Source organism: Cucumis melo, chromosome 3 (assembly GCF_025177605.1).
Source record: "Cucumis melo cultivar AY chromosome 3, USDA_Cmelo_AY_1.0, whole genome shotgun sequence".
Lineage (NCBI taxonomy): Eukaryota > Viridiplantae > Streptophyta > Magnoliopsida > Cucurbitales > Cucurbitaceae > Cucumis > Cucumis melo.
This window is the reverse complement of record NC_066859.1, coordinates 27349729-27375752: the sequence shown is the minus strand read 5'-3', so window position 1 is coordinate 27375752 and position 26024 is coordinate 27349729. Positions and strand designations below refer to the sequence as shown.

Below are 26024 nucleotides of genomic sequence, written 5' to 3'. Positions count from 1 at the left end.
TATTTGTTTAGTTTAAAAAACGAAATAATTAATTAAAAACAAAAAATCAGTTGGTTCCTTATTTTTGCAGCTATTTCTTGAATGGATGGGATTTTGCTCTTCCACTCTGTTCGTCTCTTCCTCTTCGTTAAGGCCATCACTATCTCTTTCTACCCACCCTTTCATTTCATGACAACCAATCTTCTACCGGCGCTCCCTTCAATAACCCCTCCTCGCCGCCGCTTTCACTTCCATTTCCCTCCCTTTTATCTCCTTGTTCCTCTTCCCCTTCCCCTTCATGGAGATTCTCTTCCCTCCTCCCTCTTTCTCCATCCAGCTCGCTTCTTCTTCCTCTTTCCTCTCCGATCGGACCTCCGCTTCTCCTCCTCCTCCTCCTCCCCCGCCGGAGCATCGCCTTGATTCCCCTTGGAACTCTTTCGCCGATGATGAAATTGATTACTCTTCTGATTCCTCTTCTTCGATCGGTGTTCCTGATGATAGCGACGACGAGAGCGTTTCATCCACTGGTCGAGATTCTGAGGAAGTTCAAAGTAAATTATCTATTCGATCGTTGGAGGAGTCTCTTCCGATTAAGTAAGTTGGTTTTTTTTTTTTTTTAATGTGTTTCTGTGTGTTGTTTAATCGATTAATCGATTCAGATCAAGAAACGTACGTTTGGAGAGATTGTGTTATATACATGTGTGTGTGTGTGTGTGTGTGTGTGTGTGTGTGTGTATCTTCTTCAATCAATTTGCTGGTCCAATTAATTTTAAGTTTGGTGAAATTTTGAATCAGGAGAGGGTTATCAAGTCATTTCTCTGGAAAATCGAAATCGTTTGCGAATTTAGCTGAGGCGAAATCGGTAAAAGATATTGAGAAACCTGAAAATTCATTGAATAAGAGAAGACGAATTCTGATAGCGTCGAAATTGGCTAAGAAATCGTCCTTTTACGCTTGGCCAAACCCTAAGTCGATGCCTCTGTTAACGCTGAGAGAAGAAGAAGACGATGACAATAATGATGACGAAGATGGAGAAGAATCAGGTACTGCTCCATCTTCTTCTGAAGATAACGAAGATGAAGGTCGTCATGAAGAACGGAAAGGAAAAAGAGTTAGGGATTTTCATCAGAGAAGGTTGATGAGCTTCAACTCACGAAGCTTTTCTATGGCGGATCTGCAACAACAACATCATGGTATTGATCGACAACAAGAACAATAATTCATAGCCTTTACTCTTTTGTTTCTTTTTTTTTTTTTTTTTTCATTTTTTTGGTTATTTGTTTCTTCTCCCTCTCTTTTTTTTTTTTTTTTTTTCACTTTTACTTTTATTTTCTCTTAAATTTGTTTTGTATAAACACCTATCCATTATAAATAAATAAAAAAAAAACTTTCTTTCCCTTTTTATTTGTTTATTTTTAACTATTTTATTTTAGGTTTTTTATTAAAAATAATTTTTATTTTTAGAATTAATCTAAGAAATATTATTCAACCATACAAAATAACTACAAGACATGAAATAGAAAATAAACAAAAAGATGAAATATCTGCCGAATCCAATTTTGGTTTTTTACTTAAGTGTTGAATAGTTCATTTTAGTTAGAATATCATTTTGATAGAGTTTGTTAAATTTTAGTGATTCTCTTTTCAATTGTTTGATTTTAGTAATAATTTATTTTTTATTTTTTCAATCCTTTTCTTCTTTTGTTATTTACAACTTCTTTTTATATATTTGTATATTATATTTTATTGTCGTTGTTAATCAATTTCCATGAAAACTATACTTAATTGGATAATTGAAAATATAATAATTAAAGCTGAATAAATTTCGTAATATAAAAAGATAGTATCAATATGCTCGACTTTGATTTTCTTAATTTTAAATGTCAAATAATGGTTTGTTTATTATTTTAATTTTATTTTTCTTTTTCGTTAATTATCATCGTCTCATTCACAATATAGTCAATATTATATATATATATATGTATATATATAAAAGTTAACTATAAAAAAAATTAAATTTAAAATTTATTAAAAATAAAAAAATTAGTCTTTATACTTCTAATATATTTTCTTTTATAAAGATTGTTTAAATAATAGCAATAATTTCAATCCAAGAAAAGAGAGAATATAAATATGTTTCAAAATTTATAAAGCGGTACCTAATTAGAGACTATTTATTTATTCTCACTTTTAGAAATTTACATTAAACTAACACTAATGAACACATAGAAAACAAAGTTAATATGTAAGTTTTGTTTAGATATTTGAAAAATATAGCAATTTTTTTTTTAAAAAAAATAGATTGATATATGTATAAGTATGTATTTGATTGTTTTAAACACTTATTTAAACATTTTTTACCCATAAATATTATATCTTCTAGAAAAGAAAAAAAAGAAAGAAAAAATTTGGTACCTAATTTTAAAAATTGGGATAAGAAGATAATTAAGTCAAGGATTGATGTGGGTGTTTTAACAAATATTGATGTTGGAAAAAATGTGGGAGATTTGCAATTATGTTTGTTAGTTGGGGTGAGAAAAATAATAAATCCAAATTCATATGTCCAAATTAAAATAGTTTGGCAAATGACTTTATGGATAATCTTTTAGCTTCTTTTTTCTCCCTTTGAAATGTTTGTCAACAATTATCAAAGATTAGTCAACCAAATGATGTAGATTGTTGATTATATTTGGTCTAACTAAACTGATTCAAGAAAGAAAATTGTTTTTTAATTATTATTTTTTTTAAAATCATATGATTCAATAAACAAATGGTTTAATTACTAGAATTTTGAGTCTAAATAAATTAAATTAAATTAAAAATATAGATTTCCTATCAATAATCCATAATTTAGAACAAATTGAAAAAGAGGCACAATTATTTCTCATTATTATATATGTGTGTGTGTGTATAGATATCTTGAATATTTTGTATTAGGTCAAGAACATTTTGCTTAAAAATGTATTAAGTATGGTCAATCATGCAAGAGATTAAGGTAATTAGTTTATTAATCAAAGAGAATGATAGAGCTAGAGAATTTGCTTTTACTTACTATATTTAATGGAAATGAAAAGTCATTCAATGGACTATATGAATTAATCTATCATATAACAATATTCTTTCAAAAATTAATATACATATCTAATTTAAAATTTAAAATTTATAAGAAATTTCCATTTGTGAAGGTTTTGAAAAGTTTGAAATAAATTATTCAAGGCACGTGCTTTTCATATACTTTTTTTTTTCTTTCCATATTTGTGTATTATATATTATTATTATTATCATTATTATTTTAATAAAAACAATAAATTAATAGGGTATTATGAACTTTTAAGTTTTGGGTATGATTTTTATGGTATTAACCAAAAAATTATGGTATTTCAACCAAATAGCGGGCCCATTTTTGGGCCTTTTGGGCCTGATGAATGTGCTTACTATTATTGGGCCCGTTGTCAGGTTGTTTCACCTCGAAATCGTCGGTGTGAAAATGGAGGACTAAAAAGAAAATATACTTAAAATTAGAGACCATTTAGCAATTAACAGAATAGCTAAATAAATAAAAAAAAAAAAAAAAAAAAATAGAAAAGCCTTAAAAGTCAATAGCCATCTCATGAAGTAATTCATAGTTTAGGGCAATTTACACTAACCCCCACGCTATTATATTTCTTTATTGTTATTCCATTTGGTCGTTTATCGATTTAATATCAATTGGGTTATGTTTGCTTTGGTGCGTATATAAAAGTTTGTTTTTTATGATTATTATATTATTATAAATTTAGATTTTCTTCCAAACACATATCCGTAAATCTTACTAAACTTGAAATCTTAAAACAAAATGTGAATTGTTTAATTGACTAGTTCTTACTTGTCGTATATGATGCTATATACTTACAGGTATAGATGACTTATTTGAGGGGGTCTTTTTGTGTTAAAGTAGAAAATTTCTTAATATAAATCTATATTCTGTATTATTTAATAACGAGTTAAATTATATGTAAAAATAGTAGATCTATTGCGTTAGCATGCACTAGAGAAGTTTTCCACCGACAAACTCTGCCTTATTGCTTATTTTCTACTCAAATTCTCCATTTGGTTTGGATTGCAAGTTGAATAAGATAACCACAAAAAGAACAAATAAGATAATAATATGAGGTTTGTCAAATGTTTTTGTGGTGCAAAATTGTTGTTTATTAGTTGGTGAATATCTTATGGGAAAAGTGACCCAAATGGTAAGTTGCTTTAAATGTTTGGTTTGACTATGAGATATTTCCTGTCATGAACATAACTATGGTAGAGAGGTAATTAATTTCGTTGTACAACAATTTAAAATTACAGATATTAAATTTAGGTGAAATGATTATTATTATTGTAAAAATTAAATGAGATGTCAAATGGAATAAAAGTCATTGATTTATAAATAAACTAATTAGTGACTATGATCAAATCTATCGTTTGAATAATCTCGTTACTTCATCTATATTATATTAAAAATTTATGAGAAATTTGAGATTCTTACCCAACAAAATGTCACATGGATTCTATCATAAGAAAAAAAAAATCAATTGAAAAAGATTTTACACCTTAACTTTGCTTCCAATTCAAATGTAAAAAATCAATTAATTAAATGCGTGGATGACTCTTATTCTTTTAACACAAATTATCAGTTCAACAATAAGTAGTATGCCCACGACGTTGTCATTTTATATTTGTAGTATCATATACTAATAAGTAGCATCATGACAAATGTCACACATACAATATTCTATTCACATCACTCTATAAAGCTATACAACAATTAAAATTCTAAATTTTCTAAAAATAATTACTGATTTAGAAACATTCATAGAACTTCCGGTATAATTCTCACACGTATGGAAAAACATGACACCGTAGGTAAATGTTTGAATCAAATAGAGAAACAAATTTAAACCAATTAATTTTAAATTGATAATATACAAGTAAATTTGTGCTCGTTGAAGTTTGATAATAATTTTACTATTTTTTAGTATAATAATTGTAGAGATAGATGATCGTACCTTTCATCATTCTAATTATGGATGTAATAGTAATTTTAATATAAATAGTTACACATATGTAAATATTCAATCAATAGTTCATAAGTTTTTTTTTTTTATTTCCATTACTTTCATACGTTATTTTCCAAATAATAATTCATTGGTTTTAACATTTAATTAATTTTTTTTGGTAACCTCAAAAGGGAATCTCCCAAAATTTTGGAGTAATTATCGTACAGCAATAATATAAATATTTTTGTAAATCGTAAAATTGTTAAAAGAATTTATAAAATACAATAAAAATTAAGATTTTATCGATGATTGTTTTTAAAATTTTACTATATTTTATAAATATTAATTTATTTTACTATTTTTGAAAATCTATTAATTCTCTCGACGACTTTACATTTGTATAAACGTAAGATAAAACATCCAAACTTCTTAAAATATGTACAAATACAGACGATCGTAAACCAAACGATAAATACAAAAAATATTTATTATATTTTATAACTGTTTTGTTTAATTTGTTATATTTGAAAATAGGTCATGTCAACCCGAGAGAATAAAATTAAAAGAAAATACTTAATTAAATAGAATTAACGTTATGAGAATATATAAAACGTATTAACCTTCAACAGTTTCTTCGCACTTTCTTTTCAAACTCACTGAGGTTTGTACACATTCTCTTCTTCTTCTTCTTCTTCTTCTTCTTCTTCTTTTTTTTAATTAGTTTTTCCCTCTTCACAACGCCGCCGATCGTCGGTTTGACCGCCGTCGCCGGCGACGATAAGTAATGGGAGAAAGAAACAGATTTTCTTTTTCAATTCTTTTATACATATTTTCGTAAGTTTTCTCTTTTCACATTCCTTTCGTTCTCTTCATTTACCTTTTCCCTCTTCCATTTTGTTTTGGTTTAATTTTTCTTTCATCTTCTACATTTTTTTTGGCACAATCATAAAAAATAGCAAAATATTTACCTTTCACGAGAAAATCAAATAAAATGGATTTTGTTGTATATAGTTTTTTTTTTTTAATTTCTAAAAAAACATATGGGTTTGTTCTCTAAATTGATATTATTCTTCTTTTTATTTTAGGTAATTTGTTTTTTCTGGTTCAAGTTTAACATCACTCTTCAAAACCACCAATCTTTGTATTACAAACGTAAGTTTTGGAATCTTTTTTTTCAACCATGACAACCACTTGATAAAAATACACATCTTCCTTTATTATTTTAGACAATCTAGCTATCAATTATGTTTTTTTTAGGTTGTCTAAGATTAAGAACATAGGTTTGTATTTAGAAACACTTTTGCAGTTCTAAATTGGAGTAGTTGAAGTGAGAATCTCAATCTGCCATATATAATTTCATAATATTATTGTTGCTACCAAAATTGATAATTCAAATAAGGCAAAGTTTTTAATGAGTAATTTAATTAGGAGAATTAGATCTTCCTTGGCCAAGAGGGTTATGTCCAAATATATCTATTTTTTTTTACCATTTTTAATAATTTACATGGCTGTCTTAATAATAATTAAATAATTATTATTTTAATTTATTTATTATTTTGAGAGGCTGTCATTTTCTTTAATAATAATATATATTACTATATGCATGGCAATTGGAAATATTTTTTTCTTGAAAAGTAAACTCTTATTAATGAATCATGACTTCATTTTGGACGTTAATTGGATGCATTGAGACAGAATCAAGAGTTCTTTAGGAATCAACTTTATATTTTTCTCTCGAAGTCCAAATTCATTTAGTGTCTTTTTATTCTACAGACTAGAGTTGTTGTAGAGAGCTTTACTCTACAACACAACACAACACAGCAATCTCTGATTACCATGACGACTACCGTATCAGAGACACAGAGTGGAGACCTTCCAATGACGACGGTCGACGACGAGTGCCCGATCAAGCAGGTCGATATTACGGTACCGAAAACCGATGACCCCAACTTGCCAGTTCTCACATTCAGAATGTGGATTTTGGGGATTGCGGCTTGTGTCATACTCTCGTTTGTGAACCAGTTCTTTTGGTACAGAACGAACCCGCTGTCGGTATCTTCGATTGCGGCGCAAATCGCTGTTGTGCCTCTTGGTCATTTGATGGCCAAGACGCTTCCAACTCAACCATTTTTCAAAGACACACGGTTTGAGTTTACTATGAATCCTGGACCCTTCAATATAAAGGAACATGTACTGATTACCATTTTTGCCAATTCTGGTGCTGGCTCTGTTTATGCTACACATATTTTGACCGCTGTTAAGCTTCTTTACAAGAGACAACTCCATTTCTTTCCTGCTTTGCTCGTTATGCTCACTACTCAGGTGATATGAACGTTTTTTCATTGTGAAAAATATTGAAATGGTTGTTATGATCTATTTGTAGTGTCATGTTGATAACATTTACATGTTCCTTGTTTTTGTAGGTTCTTGGATTCGGCTGGGCTGGAATTTTTAGGAAATATTTGGTTGAGCCAGGGGAGATGTGGTGGCCATCTACTTTGGTTCAAGTCTCATTGTTTAGGTGATCATGCTCTTTATTTGACTAATTTTGGGACTTTTATAATTCTATGCATTCATATAAGTTTTCTGATTTAAGTGAACTTTTGTGATTTGTAGAGCTCTGCATGAGAAGGAAAAGAGACCAAAACAAAGCACAACACTTATACAATTCTTCCTCTTGGCCCTGATTTGCAGCTTCGCTTACTATGTTTTTCCTGGCTATCTTTTCATGATGCTTACCTCTTTCTCTTGGCTATGTTGGTTTAATTCCAAGTCTCTTTTGCTTCATCAAATGGGATCTGGTATGAAAGGCCTTGGAATTGGCGCATTTGGTATAGATTGGTCCACAATTTCATCTTACCTTGGAAGTCCCTTGGCTAGTCCTTGGTTTGCCACTGTCAACATTGCAGTGGGGTTTGTTCTTGTGATGTATGTCATGACACCTCTCTGTTATTGGTTAAATGTCTATGAGGCCAAAAAGTTTCCTATATATTCAAGCAGCCTTTTCATGGCAAATGGTCACAAGTACAATATTTCAAGCATAGTCAATTCAGATTTCCATCTTGATCGAGGTGTTTATAGCACAACTGGACGTGTGAATCTTAGTACCTTCTTTGCAATGACATATGGTCTTGGATTTGCCACACTCTCTGCTACAGTTGTGCATGTTCTTCTCTTCAATGGAAGGTAAATTTCTCGATAAAAACTTTAGATTCCAAAGCGTAAGAAACCATGTTAACATGCCTAATGAATTGATGTTCTATATTACATTTAGTGAAATATTGAACCAGAGCAAAAGTGCCTTTGGTGGGAAAAGAAAAATTGACATACATACAAAGCTTATGAGAGCTTATAAACAAGTACCAACATGGTGGTTCGTGGTCATCCTTGTTTTGAACATTGGCCTCTCTCTTTTTGCTTGTCAATATTACAACATCTCACTTCAATTGCCTTGGTGGGGTCTGCTCTTAGCTTGTTTTATTGCCTTCTTCTTCACACTTCCCATTGGCATCATTTATGCTACCACAAATCAGGTGAACCATGGAACACCAATCCAAACTACAAATGCCTTGTAATTGTATGAAACCTTGTCTAAGTGATTAATGTTTTTCTTGTTTGCAGGCACCTGGTTTGAACATTATTACAGAATACATTATTGGTTATGCATATCCCGAACGCCCGGTGGCCAACATGTGTTTCAAGGTGTATGGATATATTAGCATGACACAAGCTCTAACATTTGTGTCTGACTTTAAGCTTGGTCATTACATGAAGATTCCACCCAGAACAATGTTCATGGCTCAGGTGAATTATGTTTTGTATAACCTTGATTCAGAGAAGTACAGACAGTATATAAACTCTAGTGGTGCCGTTATAGTTTTTTATTGCTTAGTTGTGGAATAAACTTAATTGCAGGTGGTAGGGACAATCATAGCAGTGTTTGTATACACTGGAACAGCTTGGTGGTTGATGGGCTCAATTCAAGATCTATGTGACACCAACCTACTACCAGATAATAGCCCATGGACATGCCCAATGGATCGAGTGTTCTTCGACGCATCTGTAATATGGGGACTCGTTGGGCCTCGTAGAATCTTTGGAGACCTTGGAGAATATGGAGCTGTGAATTGGTTCTTCCTTGGTGGAGCAATTGCCCCTTTGCTTGTATGGATTGCACACAAGATGTTTCCTAACAAAACATGGATTCGCTTAATCCACATGCCAGTTCTGTTGGGCGCTACGTCGATGATGCCACCGGCTGCAGCGGTGAACTTCACGAGTTGGTTAATCTGTGGTTTCGTGTTCGGATATTATCTTTTTAGATACAAAACAGAGTGGTGGAAGCGATACAATTACATATTGTCAGGTGGGTTGGATGCTGGAACTGCGTTCATGACTATACTCATATTTCTTTCATTGGGATCAATTAGTATTGATTGGTGGGGAAACAATACTGATGGATGTCCATTGGCCTCTTGCCCTTCTGCTAAAGGAGTTGTTGCTCATGGCTGCCCTGTTTTCTAATCTCTCATTACTTACCATCAAGTTCTTATTTTTAACTCTTTTTGTTTTTTTTTTTTTCATTAATGACTCTCACATCCTCTCTCTCTCTATTGTAAATTAGATGATTTATATTTGGTAAATAATGTTGTTCTTTCTTGTGTGAGTTAATATGTAATTGATTTTTATATTTGTAATTAGTTTGGATTATGTATTTTTTATTTGTACAAATAATTCAAGTAACGAATATTTAAATTTAAAAGAAATCGAAAATTTTATGGGATTTGAAAAGTATTTAAAAATTGTATTAGACAAAAAATAAATTAAATCATATCTATATATATAAAAAATCCAAATCCTATCCCAATTTTCAGTTATAAAGATGGAAATTAAAGTGAATTTAAATAAATAAAAAAAAATCCCCCAACTAAATAGGATTAACATTCTAAATATAAAAGGTGTTAGTGTTAAGTGTTAACCCTTCAACTTTTTCTTCACACTTTTTCTTGAAGCTCCACGGATTGAGGTTTGTTTACCAATGCTTCTCTTATTTTTCCTTATTTTTTTTTTCTTTTCGCCTCTGGCTGACTGAAAACCGCCGAGAACGCCGCCCGGTCATACTGACGTCATACGGTGGTTCGCCGGTTCCTGCATTCTCCGGCGAGAATGAGTAGGGGAGGCGGTGGTCTCTCCAAGAATCACCGTAGAGAGAAAGGGAGGATGATAATATATATACTCACATAGATAGAGGGTTTTACTTCTTCAATCTTTTTCTTTCTTTTCTCTTTCCCAAACTATTTGTTTTCACATTCCTTCCAATTTTTTATGCTTTTCAATTGGAGTTTGTCACCAATGTTGTAAAATATAAATCAACATCTAGCAATGTAGCAATGTCTATCTTTTTTAATGTGTTTTGTGTTTGGATTGTACTTTTTTATATATTTTGATGATATATTAATATATTGCATTTCAATTACTATGTTTTCTTTTTTGTTATATATTTTTTTAATTTCAGAAATTTTGTCAAGTTCAAACTAATCTCATTTTTAGAAGTCAATCTCTTTGGTACAATCTCTATAAGATAAATTTATCCTCATCTATCAACATAAGCTTTTAAATTGAATCAATGAATTGATGATGTATGATATATAATAAATAACTTAATTTATATCATATATGTTCTAAGTTGTTTCTACAATGACGATATGATAGGTTCATGATCAAATTGAAGGGTATATATATTTAGTAATAAAAGAATGAATAGAAGTTTTTTTTTTCTAAAGAAAACTAAGCTAAATTTGTAATATTGCTTCTAAGTGGATTTAAAGTACCATCAACTTCCATCTCTGTCGATTTGCTTTTATTGGCAAGTGAGTTTGGAGTGAAAACTTTAGTTTATGAAATTATGTTTCCATCAGAATCTTGACTTATTCAGGAATCAATTTCTATATTCCTTTTATAATATATTATGAAAGTTTAACTCAAAAGTCCCAATTTCATGTATAGAAAGGGAAATTGTGGTGGCCAACCTCACCTATCACACTGATGACCATGTCGACTAGTGTTGTATCTGAGATTCCAACTGCAGAGCCTGCCGATGTGACAGTTGACGATGCATGTCCGATCAAGCAGGTTGATATTACGGTACCCAAAACCGATGACCCCAACTTGCCAGTTCTCACATTCAGAATGTGGGTTTTGGGGATTGCGGCTTGCGTCATACTCTCGTTTGTGAACCAGTTCTTTTGGTACAGATCGAACCCGCTGTCGGTATCTTCGATTGCTGCGCAAATCGCTGTTGTGCCTCTTGGTCATTTGATGGCCAAGACGCTTCCAACTCAACCATTTTTCAGAGGCACACGGTTTGAGTTTTCAATGAATCCCGGACCCTTCAATATAAAGGAGCATGTTCTGATTACTATTTTTGCCAATTCTGGTGCTGGCTCTGTTTATGCTACACATATTTTAACTGCTGTTAAGCTTCTTTACAAGAGACAACTCACTTTTGTTCCTGCTTTGCTCATTATGTTCACTACTCAGGTGATATGAACGTTTTTTCATTGTGGGAAATATTGAAATGGTTGTTATGATCTATTTGTGTTGTGATGTTCGTACCATTATATGTTCCTTGTTTTTGTAGATTCTCGGATTCGGTTGGGCTGGAATTTTTAGGAAATATTTAGTTGAACCAGGAGAGATGTGGTGGCCATCTAATTTGGTTCAAGTCTCATTGTTTAGGTGATGTTTTAATTATCATCATTCTCTATTTGACTAATTTTGTTGAATGAAGCTTCTATTATTTGCTTTCATAATAAGATTTCTCATCAGTTAAGTGAACTTTTGAGATTTGTAGAGCTCTGCACGAGAAGGAAAAAAGACCAAAACGAAGCACAACTCGCACACAATTCTTCCTCTTGGCCATGATTTGCAGCTTTGCTTACTATGTTTTTCCTGGCTATCTTTTCATGATGCTTACCTCTTTCTCATGGCTTTGTTGGTTTAATTCCAACTCTCTCTTGCTTCATCAAGTGGGTTCTGGCATGAATGGCCTTGGACTTGGTGCATTCGGAATAGATTGGTCTACAATTTCATCATACCTTGGAAGTCCTTTAGCTAGTCCTTGGTTTGCCACTGCCAATGTTGCTGTTGGTTTTGTTATTGTGATGTATGTCATGACACCCCTTAGTTATTGGTTAAATGTGTATGGGGCCAAAAGGTTTCCTATTTATTCAAGCAGCCTTTTCATGGCGAATGGTCATGAGTACAATATTTCAAGCATAGTCAATTCAGATTTCCATCTTGATCGAAGTGTTTACAGCACAACTGGGCCTGTAAATCTCAGTACCTTCTTTGCTATGACTTATGGTCTTGGATTTGCTACACTTTCTGCTACTGTTATGCATGTCTTCCTCTTCAATGGAAGGTAGGTAACCTCCCAACAAAACTTGGACAAATTATTTGTATATTGAACCTTTTCTAATTGGTACATATTATGTGTAGGGACTTGTTGAACCAGAGTATGAGTGCATTTGGTGGGAAGAGAAAAATTGACATACACACAAAACTTATGCAAGCTTATAAACAAGTACCAACATGGTGGTTCATCATCATCCTTGTATTGAACATTGCTCTCTCCATTTTTGCTTGTCAATATTACAATGCCTCACTTCAATTGCCTTGGTGGGGTGTACTCTTAGCTTGTTTTATTGCCTTCTTTTTCACACTTCCCATTGGCATCATTAATGCTACCACAAACCAGGTGAACCATGGAACACCAATCCAAACTACAAATGCCTTGTAATTGTATGAAACCTTATCTAAGTGATTGATGTTTTTCTTGTTTGCAGGCACCTGGTTTGAACATTATTACAGAATACATTATTGGTTATGCATACCCCGAACGCCCAGTGGCCAACATGTGTTTCAAGGTGTATGGATATATTAGCATGACACAAGCTCTAACATTTGTGTCTGACTTTAAGCTTGGTCATTACATGAAGATTCCACCCAGAACAATGTTCATGGCTCAGGTGAATTTTCTATAACATTGGCTAATTAAAATATCAAATATAGTAACTAAGTGTGTGAAGTTGCTCATAGCCAATAATCTTTATTGTAGGTTGTAGGGACAATCATAGCAGTGTTTGTTTACATTGGAACTGCTTGGTGGTTGATGGGATCAATTCAAGATCTGTGTGACACCAACCTATTACCAGAAAACAGCCCATGGACTTGTCCAATGGATCGAGTGTTCTTCGATGCATCTGTAATATGGGGACTTGTTGGGCCTCGTAGAATCTTTGGAGACCTTGGAGAATATGGAGCTGTGAATTGGTTCTTCCTTGGTGGAGCCATTGCCCCTTTGCTTGTATGGATTGCACATAAGATGTTTCCTAACAAAACATGGATTCGACTCATCCACATGCCAGTTCTTTTGGGCGCTACGTCGATGATGCCACCGGCTAGCGCGGTGAACTTCACGAGTTGGTTAACATGTGGTTTCCTGTTCGGATATTTTCTTTTCAGATACAAGACAGAGTGGTGGAAACGCTACAATTACATCTTGTCTGGTGGGTTGGATGCTGGAACTGCCTTCATCACAATACTCGTTTTTCTTACATTGGGATCAAAGGGTATTGATTGGTGGGGGAATAATACTGATGGATGTCCATTGGCCTCTTGCCCTTCTGCTAGAGGAGTTGTTGTTGATGGCTGTCCAGTTTTCTAGTTCTGTAAATTAAACTATTCTTATTTTTCTTTGGTTTATAAATAACATGCACAGTTTTTTTTATAAAATGTTTTGATCTATGATATAATTATGATCTGCTTCATTTGCTAAAGTTCAACACCAAGCTTCTCCATTTCCCCCTTTTTTGGATCAGGAGAAATATTAGCAGGAAAAATCAGAAAAAATATCTATTTTACACAAATGTCTTTAAAATTTCATTTATTTTCGTTAATAAAATTTTGATATTTTATGGATAGATTTGTCCATCACAGTAATTTTAAATATTATATAATTTTAAAAAATATATAATCTATTGTCATAAATATTTATTATTTATATTAAAACTATTTAATCTATTAATTATTTAATATATTTATGGTATGATTCTAAACAATTTTTTTCCAATTATTTTTTATTTAAAATTTCTCTTACTTTTCAATCTCTTTCAACTTTTTTGGTCGGTGCATATTTGTTTTAAAATTTAAAATTGTGAACGAAAGTATGAGTGTAGCCTACTTTCTTTCGTTTTTGCATTACTTTAGTAATTTATTATTTATAATTAATATATAACATCCATTTCGCTTGAAAGTTATTTGATAAATTCTTACGGTATCAGAAATTGATTTCAATTTAAATAGTATACATCCATTTAAATAAAATCGTATATATTATTAATAATATAGTAATATAGTTATATTGCATCCATTTTCGATAGATTGCATATGTATGTTTTAAATAATACTCATATATATATATTTTAAAATAACTCAAATTTTGATTTTTTTCCCTTTTTAAATAATGAAAAATATTAACATAAATAATTATTGGTGTAAGTCCAACTCGAATAACCTGACAACCCAGACTATCCAATCCATATAGGATTGAAAATTTTGATTTTTTTTCGAATTAGGTTGGGTCTCGAGTTGGGTCGAAAAATTCGGATCCACCCAACCTAACCTAAATTAATAATATATATTATTTATTTAATAAAAAATTAGAAAATTAGGTCTTCTTTCTTCTCAGACTCTTTATCCTTCGTACATCGTCTCCTTCTTCACATTCTCAGTCTCCTTCGTACGTCATCTCTCTCTTCACACACTCAATCTCTTTCGCTCGTCGTCTCCCTCTTCACACCCCTAGTTGTCTTCTTCATCGTGCCACCGCCATTTCCCTTTTCATCTCATTGTCGTCTTCTTCATCGTGTCGTCTCTCACTTCAGTTCAGTCTCTGACCCATCCTTCTCTGATTTCAGTCTCCCTCCGATAGTCATCCCTCACGACTGACGGTTGGTACCTTAAACTTTAATTACTAACTTTTGGTATCTTAACTTGTTGCTTATGTACATATATCTTTTTCCAATAAATACAATCCATTGCGGATTTAGAGATCCATTGTTGAGGTAGATTTTGTGGTGTGTTTTCTATCATGTGATGGCTATTGTCACTCTTTTTCTTTACAAATGTTAGAAATTAAAATAAATAACCCAAACCATATTTTGTTATTCAAGTTGTCAACTCAACCAACTGAAAAATATGAGTTGAGTTGAAAATTAGGATAGTTGCAAATATAGTAATTATATTCAAAATAATAAATTATATAACAACATTTTAGGAAAATTACAAATATAACAAAATCTAGATCAGGTAGCAAATGTTGGTCTATTGTTGATAAACCATAAGAATTATTGTCAAAATCTATCAATGGTAAAAATATATTACTGATAGACCATGTAGAAAATTTTCATCTATCATTGATAAATATAAGAGTCTATCAATGATAGAAGTCTATCACCGATAGATTTTGCTATATTTACAATTTTTTAAAAATATTACTACATAATTGTTCTTAAAGTTGTGTAATTACCCAACCCAACTAGTCTCCTTTTTGTAAAATAGATCATTAATCATAAATTTTCAGGCCCATTAATAAAGGCCTGAACGCCAAGAATATGGGCCTATGAATAGAATAAGCCCATTATACAGGCCCAGTGTCCATATAAAATTCCCGTACAGCGAGTTTTACTTGAAATCTTTAGTTGGGTAGCACGGTTTGTTGTGCTACTTTGTGTGAAGATATCATGACTTGTGTAATTTCATCTTCTCGATTCACACTCTCCATCTCCAAATCCATTGGCCTCTGCCCATGTCCAAGGTCTAGGGTTTTTCCATCTTCTTCTCCTCTTTCTCTCCACTCTTCGATTCGGAAATCCCATCCATTTTGCTCCGCCTCCATGAGTCAATCCGCTGAAACTAATTCCGTTTCTACACCGGACGACGCCGGAGTACAGGCGGAGGAGACACCCGACGTTTTGATTCAGTACGTGGTGCTTCGGAGAGATCTGATTGATTCCTGGCCGCTTGGTAGCGTCGTAACTCAGGGATGCCATGCTTCTGTCTCTGCCATTTGGTTGACTAAAGATGATCCCCACACTTCCGACTACTGTAATCCAGATAATATCGATTCTATGCATAAGGTTAGTCGAATTCTTAATCTCTTAATCTCAACTCCATTACTAAATTTATCTTTTTCCAGTAGTGTAGTATGCATCTATAGACTTGATCATTTTATATTGACACGCTGAAAATTGGCTTTGTTGGTGCTCTGTTAAGTTTGTCTAATAATTGATGGATGAGTCGTCATTAGCAATTTGGAATTTTTGAGTTGTGGTTCTGGTCGTTGCCTTCTTTATTTAGTTTGGAAAGAATGTTATGTATCTGTCAAGCAATTTAGAAGAACAATTATTCATTGGAAGATATATGTTGTACTTGCTCGTATTGGGCTGAACGCTTTGGTTTTTCCTCCTAAAATTCATGTGGTACTCGTAGTTCAAACAGAGATCATTACTTTCTTATCTCTACTTGTACAGTTTCTTTTTGAAATTACAGGTCTTCTACATTCCACAGCTTCCTGAAGCTGTTCTGGACTTTTTGATCAGTCCTGACTTTATTTCACTTTATGTAGGTTACTCTTGAAGTGAAGGGAGAAACTCAAATGGTTAACTTATCAGAGAAGCTCAAAGCAAACTCAATCGTTCATAAATTATGGATAGAACAACCAGAGAACATTCCAACATGTCTTGCTACAAAACCCTACCCCAAATCTGTTGTATCACCATTTTTTAAAAAGCTAAAACTCTGTAAGTGATGGAATATTGAATTGCAATGAATTGATGAATAATTCTGCCTTTACAACGTCCCACCCCCACCCAAAAAAGAATCTCTCCTGAACTCAACTTTAAAAGGGTTGCTAATTCTTTTACGTTCCTCTTCTAGTTCATGTTAAATACGCATGATCATACTTTTATGAGGACACCCAGAATTACAAACGATTTCTGCAGATAAAGAGATCGTGGGGCAAACACTAAGTAGCTTATAATCATAAAAGAGAAACGTGGGAGAAGAAAGGCAAAAGATTTCATGCAATCAAGGTAAGTATATGAATATCTCTATTTCTCATACAGTATATATTTTACATCAAATTCACAGAACAAAGATAAAATTAGGTCAACCCTCCTCTCAAAACTTCACAGATCATGGGAAAAAAACAACAATTATATAAAGTAACGGTGTTTTTTCTACTGCATAACGAGTTGCCTAGTGCACATAGTGCAATAGAACTTGCGTTTGGTTTTCCAGTAAAGAGGAACGAAACAGAACCTCCATTGGCTTTCAACGTCAGTGGCTTGGATCATACCTCCACAGAAGGGGCATGCCCCTGGAGCTGGTTGCCTAGACAAAACCCTTTGATCCTCATCGCACACGAACACCAAACACATCTTCTTCTTCTCCTTCTTTAGGTTCTTGCTTTTCTTCTTAAATTCTCTGGCTGAGGGATTCTTTTTGCTAATTCGTTTGTCTGTTTTGTAATGGGTTTGAATGAATGAAAAGTCTGGTTTTGGGAAAGTTGTGCGCTTTGAAGATTTTATAGGGAAAGATAAGGAAGTTTCATGGAATTTGTGGTTAAACCGCGTATCTAGAAGATTCTGACCCACTCCCGAAACAAGGAGAAGAAAAGTATTGGATCCTGAAGAAAATTTCGGCCTCTTATTGACAATAATAATAACAATAGATTATTATAACACGTGGACTTTTGACTTTTGACTTTGACCAATCCTTTTGGCTTCTTTGTCAATTCTCAATCGAATTTATCCTTCTAATCCTTCCCACTTGCTTTTGGAGTATTTAATTTGGGATATTAGGTAGTCATGAGAATAATCTTAGTGTGCGTGCTTTGGTTGCTGTTCAGAATCAGGTGAGCTTTAAATATCGTTTTGCTTTTAGTTGTCGGCTTGGATTTTATTTTGGTATTTGTTTTTCTAAAATGTTTGTTACGGTCTCGTCCTCTTAATTTTATTTATTTTAGTTTCTATACTTTCTAAAATTCGGCCGTGGTCTTTTAGTACTTCAAATTTTGAAAATTTTGTTATGCAAAATTAACTCTTTAATATGGGATTATAGTCAAGTTTTAAGAATTTAGTGAATGAAATGTCATACAACTCAATTTTGATCTCAACTCAATATTATAATATGAAAATATAGGAACAGTAATGGTCAAATTTTTTATTTTTTTTAAAAAGTAAAGGAACTAAAACAAACATTGTGAAAGTTATGAGGCTTACAATAAACAATAATAGTTTCCGGTAATATCAGTTATTGATTATATGCTTTATTTATTACTATATTAGTTTGAGCCAATCCAAATTGATTGACAAATTCAATTGGTTGGATTTTATTAAAAATATATAGTTATAAAAATCAAATTGATTAACTAATGGTGGGCATGAGCATAATTTAACGTCAGTTGTAAATTGTAATGTGACATGTTCTTGAAAAAAAAAACCATATCTATTATCAATCAGGCATGATTTTGAGTAGTTTTGAAATTATTAACCTCTAATTTCAAGATTACTCCCAAATATAACTTTAATCACTTGAAATTTATTTAATATTTAATTTTAGGGTTTTTTAAAATAAAAAAAAAATTGATAAACTATTTAACAAAATTTGACATTTGATTTTTTAGGAAGGGTAAATATTTCGATAAATATTCTAATTTTTATGATACTTGTAAATATAAATTTTATATTATCAAAATTGGTTTTGAATCATAAAATCTATGGTCATAGTGACTTAGTTACTGTTTAGTTTTTAAACTTTTTTTTATTATGTTTTCAAGATTTCTTCGCATTTATTCCTTTATCTTCCCCTCTGTGCACAGACAAAATGGTTTCTATAGTCTTGGCATCGTTGCACTTAGAATGCTGTGCTAATTTAAGATTTAATGCTAAAACAAAAAGAGAGCGAGAAAAAGAAAAAAAAAAGTTTGAAGATAAGTTTGTTTAGTAACTTTTGTTTTTAAAAATAAAGTAAAAAATGTCTTTGTTTAAAAGAATATATCTACTTTTGTTTTCCCTTAAAACAATGTTCAAATGTTAGTTAGATATAAAAAAAAATGCAAAATGAGTCCGTGGTATAGGGTACAATTATTTATTTATTTGTTGTTGAAGACATTCTTGTCCTAGAACTAAGAGCTTGGATTTAGCCATTAAATTTTTTATATGATAATTGGTGTTTTTATTAAATAAACCTAACATTTCAATTTAAAGTGACAAATCTGTATATTTACGAGGATCGAAAGATTTCCCTATATCTAATTAATGTGAAATCTTCGATAGTCGTATCTATGGGAAAATTCATACTATCCCCATATTTAGGTTAAAGAAAAACACTAAATTAAACTATAATTAGTATTCTAGACTTTTGAATTATTCATCTGACCTTTGAAATTTGGAATTTTTTTACCAAATCATCTCTTGAATCTAAACACATACTAAAAGTAAATTGGGGATTGGAGTTGGCCAAATAAAATTCATAAATGAAAGAGTGGAAAATGAACTTAGGCTTCGTGTTTTTAATTTTTTACGTATGTGTTTAAATTTATTCACATAGAAAGATATAGTGTTGTTAGTACGATAATTTTCAAAAACTAAATTGTTTATTTTTTATAATTTAACATCACAACTCAAACTTTTAGTAGAATGAAAATAAAAATTTGAACCAAATACCTCTTAATTGATAGAATACATTATTTGTCAATTGAATTATGTTCGTTTTGGTAATTCAAGGTGACATCAAATATTTAATTAAGTATCCATTATCGAAGAAAAATGAAACAAACAATCAACAACAAACTTATACAATCTTCTCTCCCAAATTGTGTCATTTTATTATACATGTAAGACAAGAAATTCAGAAAAAGAAAGAAGGATTAAGAAAAACCCCACCACCAAGAAGAACAAAAACCTCAACCCTACATATTTTTGTGTATAAATGAACTTATACCGTTAAAAATTCCAGAATGAGTTTCCTTTCTGTTCTTATTTTTTTTCTTTTTTTGGGTAAGTTAAATTAATCAATGGAGAATGTGAAATCAATTGGGGGCATTTTATGAATCATTCATTTAGATGAAGATTCATAATCAATGACTGTCTGAAATGCCCCAGCCAATGCTCTTACCTTGTTCTTCCTCTTTTCCAAAAGCTTACTTGCTGTCTCCTCTATTACATGATTGTACACTGCTGGTGATTCTTTTCTTCCTGGTGCTCCTTGTCGTGGTTTCGCCGTTTTCTCAGTCGATTCGGCTTCTTTCTCTGTTGTCTCTGCTGCTTTTGGTGTACTGTTTTGATCATTTTCTTCCTTGCAACTCTCCCCATCTAAAACAGAATCTGTCTCACTCTTCTCTTGATCATTCTTGTTGTTTATGCTTTCCTCTAATGCAAGAACCTCCTCTTTTTCCACTCCAATTCTCTTTGGTTTGTCCTCTTCTTTTGGTTCTTCTTCTTCCCCTTCGTTTTGTTCTCGATTCGCTAATGAAATTTCAGTCTCAGCTGTCCCTGGAGTTTCTTTTTCTTCCACCTCTTTATTAGTAACTACTACTTTCAAGATCTCTGTGTCAGTCTCATCTTTATCCAAAGCTGCCTTCTTTTCCACCTGATCAATTCTAACTTGTTTGTCCAATTCAGGCATTGGATCAGGAAGATACGGATCGAGTTCGCACTCGATCTTTTTCAAATCCTCCTCATTAACACCGAGAACGAAAGAAGGACTCTGATCTACATGTTCAACAGCATTCTTAGTCTTCGGAACTATTTCAGCTGAAGCAGAAGCAGAAGCAGAAGCAGCAACATTGCTAGATTCTCTCCTCAAGCTTTTCTTTACATGACTACTACTAGTTTTTAAACTCTGAATTGGTGGTTGTGGTTTCCCTCCCACCTTAGAAATTTTAGAAGATGATCTCTCCAAAAAACCAGGCTTTGTAGAATGGCCAATTATAGTGGTGCTGGTGGAAGGTTTAGCCCCAAAAGAGGAAGACCGGACAGGAACATGCGTAGCCCTATTCCTCGGTCCAGGCGAACGAAACGGCTTCTCCAAACGTGGTGCGGTCGGGGGAGGTTTGTCAAAAGATCTTCTTCTATTCAAACTAGGTTTGCCCTCAGGTATAGGTGCAGGGCCAGACTTACTCCTGGTTATTGGCTTGAAGTTATGGTCATTGCGGGAGCTGGCTGTTGATTTGAGATAATTTGGGACGGGTTTTTCGGGAAGAATAGAAAGAGAAGTAGGAGCAGAGGAAGGAGAAGGAGAAGAAGAAGAAAAAGAAGGAACTTTTGGATCAGTGGAAGAGATAAAACCTCTAGGAGATGATTTTGGAGTTCTTTTAGTTGGAGTATTGTTAGGAATGGTGACAGAACTTGGAGGTGTGATCCTTCTCTCCTTCCCCAAACCACCGCTTTCTTTTGATCTAGTTGTTGCCATTCAGCTCAACTACTTCTTGGGGTTCGATAGTTTTAGCATCTACCTGCATTTTCAAACATCATTGCACGATGTTATGTGCTTAAAATAGTTGAAATCACTTTTTTCACGTCTCAAATTCCTTCGAAACACACTTTGGCTTCAAGATCAGAGATTAGAAGTTCAGAAAAAAAAAATTCAAATGCATTCTCCAAACATTCTATTTTCTTCCAACAAAGCCTATTCTTCACAAAAACAACTGCCATAATCTCAATCTATACACTTATTCATGAGGAAAAAGAATAGAAAAAAGTGGACTAACACAAAAATTGAAGCCTTCCATCTCATGGGACAATTTAGATGGGTATTTTGGTTCATGGATTTGGGTTATGTAATCAAAGATTTATAAGCTAAATTTAAATTTGATATGTTAGATTTGATTTCCTTTTTTGTTCCTTTCTATCTGCCTTTTTGAATGAGCAAAATGGGTATCTTATCTATTAATCTCTCCCTCAGATTGACAAATACAAGAGAGTTTCAAGCACTAATTCTTTTACACCTTACACATTCACCACAAAAATTCAAATTTCTCTCAATCCTACATTTACTTATAAAGCTCATAATCCAAACACTCTTTTCATCATGAATGAAACATAAAGAACATCTTAATGAGAAAACAAAGATTGATCAAAACAAACCCAAATTAAGGAACTAAGCAAATGGATCATATACATAATACATGACATCCTATTTACCTTTCTTGAAGCCGAAAGTTCGATCATGAGAATTATTGAAAGTGTAGAGATAAAAAGAGGAAGCAAGAAACATACATACCTTGGGAAAGGAAAGAAAGAAACCATGGAGTGAAGAAATGGAAAATGATGATAAAAAGAGAAAAAGGGGAAAGGTTTCAGTTTGAAAGAAATTGAGAATTTTGTTATTTCTTCTCTTTATCTTTTTTATTTTTTATTTTTTATTTTTTATTTTTAAATTTTGTTATCAATAAAAACAGACCCATTAAAGTCGACCATTACAATGGTTGACTTTTTCAATGATTTGACCAGATTCTGTTGTTCTTCGTTTGGTTTCTCCTCTTTTTTAGGAAAGATGGGAAAAAAAACATCCCAACCCATGTCTTAATATTCTTCTTCTAATTAAACCTCCTTCTTCGTTATTATGAATTTAATACAATTTGCACAACCCAACCAACCAATGGATTGGTTTGGTTCTGTTTGATTTCTATTAAAACTGAATTTCGAATAGTTATATCAATTTCGTTTTTTAGATGGCGAAATTGAGCTTGGAATCGATGTGTATACTCTCATCGATGGTCAAATGTTTAATCTTTCATTCCGACAGGTGTTGTACTAAAAAAATAGTCTTTTAATGTTTACTTGAATAGATGTTCGTATTCTTTTGTCAACTTTAGAAACATTGTTGCGAAATGACCCAATCTTAAAGAAGATAAAAATGAAAACTTAACGTTATGATAATGTCATAAAGCAATGTCGCATTAGAGATGTTTCTCTTGTCGCAAAATACTTTGATATTTGGCACAATATTCATTACAATCGTGATAATGGGTGGTGGAGTGCTCCATAACATAAGCATACTGCTCGTTTTCGTTAATCTTTTTAGAATAGGATCATTCCACACTAATTTCATTGGGATTGAGTCATTCATTAGAAAAAGAAAAAAAACTCATGATATAATGTCGAAATCAATTGTTTAAACTATTTTTTTTGCAAATTTAGTAAAATAGGTTTTAAAAATTGAACTCATCCTCCAAACTTATTACTTTTGCAAAATGTTAATAAAAGAAAAAAGAAGAATAAACGAACCCCACATATGAATTTTTTATAAAAAATACGGATGTACTTGACACACACGACACACTTGATTTAGGTAAACTAAAATTTATTTTGTGCTTATTTTACCTCTTCAACCTAGGAAATTTTAAAACCTAAAATATAATTGGTGTAAAACTCAAATAATATTTTTGAAATGTAGATATAATAAATCAACAAACTCTCAAAGTGAAATTTAGAAATATGTTTAAAAATTAGTTTAATTTTCTTCCTAAACTTGTTGATTAATACCAATTCACCCTTAATTTTTAGTTTTATGGACTCTAAATTCATGTAAATGTTGTAATTTTTATTTCCGATTAACTTTATAGTAATAACATATAATAAAATAATTGTTAACAGATTATGAATTATATATAATACACTCAACTTTGACATTGGTGTAAATACCATATAATTAAAATTAACGTCAAATAATAAATTAATTTTGTTTTTATAAAGAACTAATTATGTTTTCTTATAGTATTCTTTCGTTGAAAATTTCATCAATGGAAATTGATATTAATTAATCAATATTATCATAGCATGTTTGAAAGAAGTTGACATTTAATTAATTTTCTAAATCAACATCAAATATCACTGATCGAAGAGAGCTTGACATCGATATCGACATATCTCTAACATCTCATGTAATATAATGATTCGAAGTACATAAAATTTTTATAATACAAAACAATAAATCGAACGTGTTTTATCATGTTCGAATTAGGGTTGGTAACCAATTGAAATATTCTTACCTCGACTACTAAGTTCTAACTAAATTAGGAGTAATTTTGTTTTTTCAACAATTACAAGAATGAAGATCAAACCATATTGGAGTTTCAGATAACAATTGAAATTTTATCTTCCACGAAAAATTGACATAACAGTTAGTAGGATGTAAGCATTAACTTTTTACTTAACGTGTCATTTCATCGTGATTTAAACAACTTAATCGAAATCCAAAAGTCTAAAAGAACTAAATTGAAAAGGAAAACATCCTGCCATCAAACCTTGACCTAAAATTGAAATTTTGGGTTCAATATATAACAACTTTGTTAAAAAGCTTTAACTAATGGTTTTTTTTTTTTTTAATTTTTTTTTCCTTTAAAATCCTTTTTTAAAAAACTTCTATTTAATTCCTAGGAATGTTTTTTTTTATATATATAATCTTAATATAAATATCTAAAAACCAACGAAATAATCAATCTTTGTCCATATGGCATTGCCCTCCACAAAGTAATTAGTAGCCATCACGTATGAGAGAGAAAATAAATTTTTAAAAAATAATTTGAATATGATAATATATATATATATATATATATATATATATATATATATATATATATATAATATCACTCTTTTAAATTAAAAAATTTATTTTGTAGTCTATTATTTATTTGACCTTTTGCCATATGCCACCATTTAGCAACTTTCTTAATCTTCTTTCCTTTTCATGAGCCTTTAGAAAAATTAAAAAAAAAAAAAAACATAATATTTTTCCAACTTTTTAAATTCAGCTTCGCAGCACTTATTCTCACGTCCTCTTTTGCAAGTAAAAATCAATTATTAGTATAGGCATGAAAATATGATAAAATAATCGATTTTTTAAAAAAGAAAAAACTCTTTCATGTAAATTAGTAATAGAAATTAATGGTGTGGAGATTCTTTATCAATTGTTTTTTTTTTCAATGGACGTTTCTTATTGCTTGTACGTATGAAGAAACGAACAAGCAAAGTATTTCTTCAAAAAAAAAAAAAAAATTCATTTACCTTTACGGTGAATATAGTAATTTTAAAATCAATTACATGCATATCGATAAACAAACGAACATAATTTATTTATTGAGTTTAATTTATTCAACTGTAAGCGAGATGGTCTCTTCTCTTAAAACCAAAGGTTCAATCCTTCATACCATACTTAAAATGTATTAAACATGCGAAAAAAATTAACATGATATTTCAATCAAAAACGGTATTTTCTGAATGGTAAAATTATAAATTAAAATTTCATCTGTTTAATGATCATATATATTTTGTGATATTGAAATTTAAAGAGTGTTGAATAACATTTGTTTTCATTAGGATGCTCAATAACTATTTTCCTTAAATAAAAAATTACATAATTAGAATTACTCCCTTAAACATAAAGAAGTGAGTTAACTCATAGTTAGGTTCTAATAATGTTTGTTTTAGATATATATTATCTTAATTTGAGTTATAATAATATGTGTTTGAAATATAAGCTATTTAATTTAAGAATAAAATAGTAAACACAGTAACAAAAAGAAAATACGAAGGTAAAACAATAAAAATTATAACAAATAGTAAATAAAACTTTTAAATAATTTTTACTGTAACAAAATGTTGGTTATTATTGTCTTGCATAGTTCTCGTTTCAAATGCTATGTAGTTTTTTTTTAATATAATTGTATTTTGTTTACATTTTCAAACATGTAAATAAATTGAAATTATTTAAAAGCAGAATAGGTTTTTTTATATATATTTTACGAATAATTTCATATATATATATATATATTTTTTTTTTTTGCTATTTATGACAAATTGTCAATTCCTCAAAGGAAAAAAAAAAAAAAGAAATCAAATAATAAAATTGAGTGTATATGTTAACGACAAGTCGTTAGGGTTTGTTTGA

General features: G+C 31.3%; 6 protein-coding genes across 11 annotated transcripts; 4 read left to right on the top strand and 2 right to left on the bottom strand.

The window, feature by feature from the left end:
* Nucleotides 1–1383, top strand: LOC103488223 (KID-containing protein 1-like). The gene is made up of 2 exons (XM_008446853.3): nt 1–573; nt 775–1383. The coding sequence occupies exons 1-2, from the start codon at nt 278–280 to the stop codon at nt 1196–1198; spliced, it is 720 nt and encodes a 239-aa protein (XP_008445075.1). The 5' UTR covers nt 1–277; the 3' UTR covers nt 1199–1383.
* A 4289-nt stretch (nt 1384–5672) lies between these two features.
* Nucleotides 5673–9772, top strand: LOC103488224 (oligopeptide transporter 6-like). 2 transcript variants are annotated; one of them, XM_008446854.3, is made up of 7 exons: nt 5673–5840; nt 6780–7328; nt 7430–7527; nt 7623–8192; nt 8281–8539; nt 8628–8810; nt 8922–9772. In XM_008446854.3, the coding sequence occupies exons 2-7, from the start codon at nt 6843–6845 to the stop codon at nt 9528–9530; spliced, it is 2205 nt and encodes a 734-aa protein (XP_008445076.2). In that variant the 5' UTR covers nt 5673–5840; nt 6780–6842; the 3' UTR covers nt 9531–9772. The 2 variants fall into 2 exon arrangements, with proteins under 2 accessions (XP_008445076.2, XP_008445077.2); XM_008446855.2 differs by lacking the exon at nt 5673–5840 and having other exon boundaries at nt 6638–7328; nt 8922–9696.
* A 1068-nt stretch (nt 9773–10840) lies between these two features.
* On the top strand, nt 10841–13822 carry LOC103488225 (oligopeptide transporter 6-like). The gene is made up of 6 exons (XM_008446857.2): nt 10841–11546; nt 11647–11744; nt 11860–12429; nt 12507–12765; nt 12854–13036; nt 13126–13822. Exons 1-6 carry the CDS (start codon nt 11052–11054, stop codon nt 13732–13734), a joined length of 2214 nt encoding a protein of 737 aa, XP_008445079.2. The 5' UTR covers nt 10841–11051; the 3' UTR covers nt 13735–13822.
* Nucleotides 13823–15774: 1952 nt separating this feature from the next.
* On the top strand, nt 15775–23009 carry LOC103488228 (uncharacterized). 5 transcript variants are annotated; one of them, XR_007819490.1, is made up of 4 exons: nt 15775–16207; nt 16696–16870; nt 17072–17161; nt 22807–23009. XR_007819490.1 is itself a non-coding variant. In XM_008446860.3 (3 exons), the coding sequence occupies exons 1-3, from the start codon at nt 15812–15814 to the stop codon at nt 17107–17109; spliced, it is 609 nt and encodes a 202-aa protein (XP_008445082.2). In that variant the 5' UTR covers nt 15775–15811; the 3' UTR covers nt 17110–17641. The 5 variants fall into 5 exon arrangements, 2 of the variants coding, with proteins under 2 accessions (XP_008445082.2, XP_050938193.1); XR_007819489.1 differs by lacking the exon at nt 22807–23009 and adding an exon at nt 22288–22680; XR_001762480.2 differs by lacking the exon at nt 22807–23009 and adding an exon at nt 17622–19741.
* On the bottom strand, nt 17147–17509 carry LOC103488227 (uncharacterized). Its single transcript, XM_008446859.3, has one exon. It carries the CDS (start codon nt 17507–17509, stop codon nt 17309–17311), a length of 201 nt encoding a protein of 66 aa, XP_008445081.1. The 3' UTR covers nt 17147–17308.
* LOC103488229 (uncharacterized) lies at nt 19860–22487 on the bottom strand. Its single transcript, XM_008446862.2, has 2 exons — nt 22356–22487; nt 19860–21588 (listed from the first exon to the last, which is right to left on the bottom strand). The coding sequence occupies exon 2, from the start codon at nt 21543–21545 to the stop codon at nt 20190–20192; it is 1356 nt and encodes a 451-aa protein (XP_008445084.1). The 5' UTR covers nt 21546–21588; nt 22356–22487; the 3' UTR covers nt 19860–20189.
* Nucleotides 23010–26024: the final 3015 nt, after the last annotated feature.